The sequence below is a fragment of the Pyxicephalus adspersus genome, chromosome 3 (genome assembly GCF_032062135.1).
Source record: "Pyxicephalus adspersus chromosome 3, UCB_Pads_2.0, whole genome shotgun sequence".
Classification (NCBI taxonomy): domain Eukaryota; kingdom Metazoa; phylum Chordata; class Amphibia; order Anura; family Pyxicephalidae; genus Pyxicephalus; species Pyxicephalus adspersus.
This window is the reverse complement of record NC_092860.1, coordinates 730,357-734,865: the sequence shown is the minus strand read 5'-3', so window position 1 is coordinate 734,865 and position 4,509 is coordinate 730,357. Positions and strand designations below refer to the sequence as shown.

General features: G+C 48.9%; 2 protein-coding genes across 2 annotated transcripts in view; both read left to right on the top strand.

The window, feature by feature from the left end:
* LOC140325438 (UDP-glucuronosyltransferase 2A2-like) overlaps positions 1 to 4,509 on the top strand; it is a 197,240-nt gene that overhangs the window by 33,863 nt on the left and 158,868 nt on the right. The gene's annotated exons all lie outside the window — the stretch shown is intronic.
* Positions 1,988 to 3,909, top strand: LOC140325348 (tripartite motif-containing protein 60-like). The gene has a single exon (XM_072403174.1). It carries the CDS (start codon positions 1,988 to 1,990, stop codon positions 3,335 to 3,337), a length of 1,350 nt encoding a protein of 449 aa, XP_072259275.1. The 3' UTR covers positions 3,338 to 3,909.

The following is a 4,509-nucleotide window of genomic DNA, read 5'->3' as shown; positions in this document are numbered from 1 at the left end:
ATAGATATAACCCCCCAGATATAGATACAACCCCCACCCCCAGAAATAAATCTGCCTGCAGAATAAATTAGAATGCTTTACATACCAGATGCCACTTTTCATTTTACCCAGAATTCCTGCCATGTTTGATTCAGGGAGATCCGGAACCTGGCAGTGCTGTATGGCAGGAGTACCGGAATCACAGCACTGACTGAGCGGGGTTATAAATCTTTCAGCAGGTGTAATAAACCCTAACTGTGTTCTCAAAGATCACCACTAGATGGCGGTAATGGTCAACAAAATCCAGAATACAGTAAAAGTGGATGAAATGCTGCAAGTGAATCATTCACTCAGTGCCAGAAGTGAAGAGAGTATTGGCTGAAGGGCAAGAGCTAGCAAAAACACAACAGTAAGTGAATAAATATCCCAAGTGGAAGATTTCCCCTCTATTCATGTTCTGGTGACAACTTCACAATGTTGGATTTCCTCTTCCTCCATCATCAGGACAGAAATAAAGAGCAGACAGAGGTCGTATCCCCTCCACGCAAAACTAAAATAAAACCTTTTATCGGATAAATGAGGAGTGGATGGAAGATAAACATGGAATGGGCCCTGAATGGGGCCACTATGGCCAACGCTCTCCCATTGTGGAATGAAAGATGAGTAGTCACACAGCCTGCTCCTCAGGGGAGGACCCCAAGGCTCCTCCTACCTTACACCTGACTGGCTGGATAAATCAGCTGAAACCTATGACTGCCCACAAGGATCTAAATGTGCCATCCTCACAAAGTAATTTTGTTTTCTATGGATTTCATGGTTCAGCTTTTCCCTCAAGAAGGACATCACCATCTTTGTTCAGGCATCATCAGGGGTCCCCATTAACTTCCTGGACTGAGATGCAGCTCAGAGGTGACCCCATTATGTAAGTCCCGGTGTCTGTGCAGCTTCTTTTTACAAATGCCCTGCACAGATCAGCCCCTGATGCAACCATGTGACGAGGATGGGGGGAGAGACTGAGAAAATGCCTCCTCCTGCCTGCAGCAGACTGATGACATTATCCCAGTCACTGAAAAGTTAAGAAAAGTAATTCTATTTCTATAGATTGTGACCTGTTACAAGGTGGCAGGCGCCATGTTTATTCACAATATAGCTGAAAACTAGCTGGGCATCTGAAGGTGTAAGCTGTACCCGGGGGGGGGGCACAGCAGTCATGCCCAGTGTGGTGGAGGGCGCAGTGCTGAGCTCATTCTGTACCATGGGTCCTTATGGTAAGTGCGGCCTAACATGGCCGACCCCCCCCCCCCCACTTCTGTCACCTGACCCAGCCGCACCTTCACACACCTGCCTGGAGCTGACGCTTCTTCCTCATACCTCCAATAGCTACAAAGGGGAAATTCCTTCAGCTGCCCTCTGGCATTTAAAATCTAAAATTTCCTTTCAAAGGGTAAAAAAAAAAAAAAAAAAAAAAAAATGAAATCGCACAAAATGTCAGAGCTGAACACATGGAATGGAACCCTGGGGGGGGGAGGGGAGGGGGCACAGTGCCGACTTACTGTGCATTTCTGCCCATCCAGTCCTGAGATTTACACAGCTCTGTTACTCAGCAGAGCTGCTTAGTATGCAACAGCTCTGTAACATTCATGTCCTTGTCCCTCCCCCATTGGAAGAAGCCTAATGCCTTGGGTCACTCTGCTGTCTCCTCCTGTGAGCACTCTAGTTGCACTGCATCACTTGTGATTGGCTTATTGTGCTGCTTCTTCTTTTCCCACTCTGAGCTCTGCTGTAAAGTGATTGCTAAGGGCCGACAATGAGCAATGTTCACGTGTTCAATGTGTTATACACACAGAGCTGTCTTCCTATCTGCCATTCACCAGGTGATTTATGCAAATCTTTGTCAGAGTTGTCATGGATGAGCTGACTTCTCAGACGCCTCCCCAGAAATGTTGCCCGGCCAGTTTCCTTGTTGCAGCATAAATACCTCCGCCGCTTAGAGCCCCGACCGGCCATCATGGCGACTTCAGACCTCAGCCAAGATCTCAGCTGCTCCTCGTGTGTGGAGAATTCCTCCGATCTGATCGTCTTCGGCTGCGGACACACCTTCTGTCCGGAATGTTTTGTGAAGCTGTGTGGGGGCCAGGAAATGACCGCCGGTGACACCTGTCCTGTGTGTGAGAATGTGTTTCCTGCCATGGCAAGCAGGCGGCCATATCTGGAGATCGAGGCCAGGGCGGAGGTCAGAGCGGAGGCCAGGGTGGAGGTCATTGCAGAGGTCAGTGCGGAGGTCACATTGGAATCCGATGCTGTTACTGAAGAGAATCCGGAGACAACGGAGATCCTCTGCACCCATTGCATCGGCTCCCCGGTTCCGGCTCTCCAGTCCTGTCTGCACTGCGAAGCTTCCCTGTGTGCCGATCACCTGCAGGTCCACACCAAATCACCGGAACACATCCTGACAAAACCCACCAATTCCTTCCAGGACTACAAGTGTCCCACTCACCAGAAGATCCTGGATCTGTACTGCTGCGAGGACGAGCTCTGCATCTGCCTGAAGTGTCACCTGGAGGAGCACAAAGCCCACCAAGTGCTTCACTTCCATGAGGAATTCCACAGGAGCAAGAAGAAGCTGGAATACTTCTTGGAGATTTTGTCTTCGGAAAGCGAGGAGATCCAGAAACGACTCCGAGGCCTTCGGGAGACGAATCTGCAGGAAAGGGCGGCCGATGTGACGGACAGAATCTCGGCTTTGTTTGGGAATCTCAGGGAGCAGCAGGAGGACCTGGAGAGGAAAATCCTGGAGGACATTGCAGTGCAGGAGAAACAAATCTCCCTCTCTGTGTCCGATCGGATCCGGCATCTGGAAAAAACGCAGAGGGAATTGTCCGGGAAGACCGGCCGGTTATCCGACTTGTACAATTTTCCCGACCCCCTGAAATTTTCCCGATGGATGAAATCCGACAACCAGGAGCTCCATAAGTTGCGTCAGGACAGCTGTGAGTACAAAGCGGAGGACCGGAGAAGGGCCGGGGCGGTGAAGGATTTTGATGAAGGTCGGATCCTGGAGGCCGCGCACACCGGGCTGCTCCGTATGGTGAGCGCCATCAGAAACGGGATCTACGTCCCGGAATCCACCGACCTGCTGCTGGATCTGAACACCGCCGCCAATAACGTCGCCATATCGGAGGATCTGAAGGAATTGTGGTGTCCGGGAAGTGATCAATGCCGCGCAGAACGGGAGGATCGCTTCGATTTCTCTCAGGTTCTCAGCACCAAGACTTTCCGTATGGGGAGACATTACTGGGATCTGGAGGTCGGCCAATCCGGGGATTTCAGGCTGGGGGTCGCCTATTCCACCATGTAGAGGAAAGGGGAGCGAGCCCGAATCGGGAAGAATGACAAATCCTGGTGTGTGAGCAGGGAAAGTCATACAATCTATGTCTGCCATGACACTCGCACCAATCCTCTGCAACAAAACTTCTCAGGACAGAAAATCCGAATCTACCTGGACTATGAGGCCGGACAAATCTCCTTCTATAAACTGGGCGACTCCATCCAACACCTCCACACATTCACCGCCACATTCACCGAGCCCCTCCATGCTGCTTTCTGTGTTTTCCCAACAAGTCGGGTGAAAATTCTGAGCTGAGACCAAATATTCCAAATGATATTCCCGGGAATAGGAGCGCCCCCGGATATGGCTGTACTGTAATTATATTTCTCCCAGATTTATTCCACAGACTTTCCAATCATTTCTTTATTTTGGGGTCAGCTCACCATTTCCTGCTAGCTGCAATACCCCCTCCCCTCCCCCACCAGTCGTAACAGATTGTGAATATGACTCTCACATAAAGTTGTGTTATATTGGGGGGAATGTTACGTGAATGATTGTTTGTAGATTTAAAAAAAAATTGTAATAAAATGAGAAGGAAATGAAGCTGAGCCTAGAATAGAATAACTTTGTTTTCTGTTTATAAGTGAGGAAGGCGCTCAGAAGTCACACTGATTGGTGGTGTAAATACTTCTGTCAGGTAATGGTGAGTGGGAGTAATATCCATACCCTGCACATCGCACACACACATTCACACTATCTGCACATCGCGCACACACATTCACACTATTTGCACATCGCACACAGACATTCACGCTATCTGCACGTCACACACAGACATTCACACTATCTGCACTTCACACACACATTCACACTATCTGCACATTCACAAACACATTCACACTATCTGCACATTCACACTATCTGCACATTCACACACACATTCACACTATCTGCACATTCACACACACATTCACACTATCTGCACATCACACACAGACATTCACACTATCTGCACGTCACACACAGACATTCACACTATCTGCACTTCACACACACATTCACACTATCTGCACATTCACACACACATTCACACTATCTGCACATTCACACACACATTCACACTATCTGCACCATACATACAGTAACAGCCCTCTCTATCACATTTACTCCCAGAATATTCTACATGACAAAATGAAGCTCTC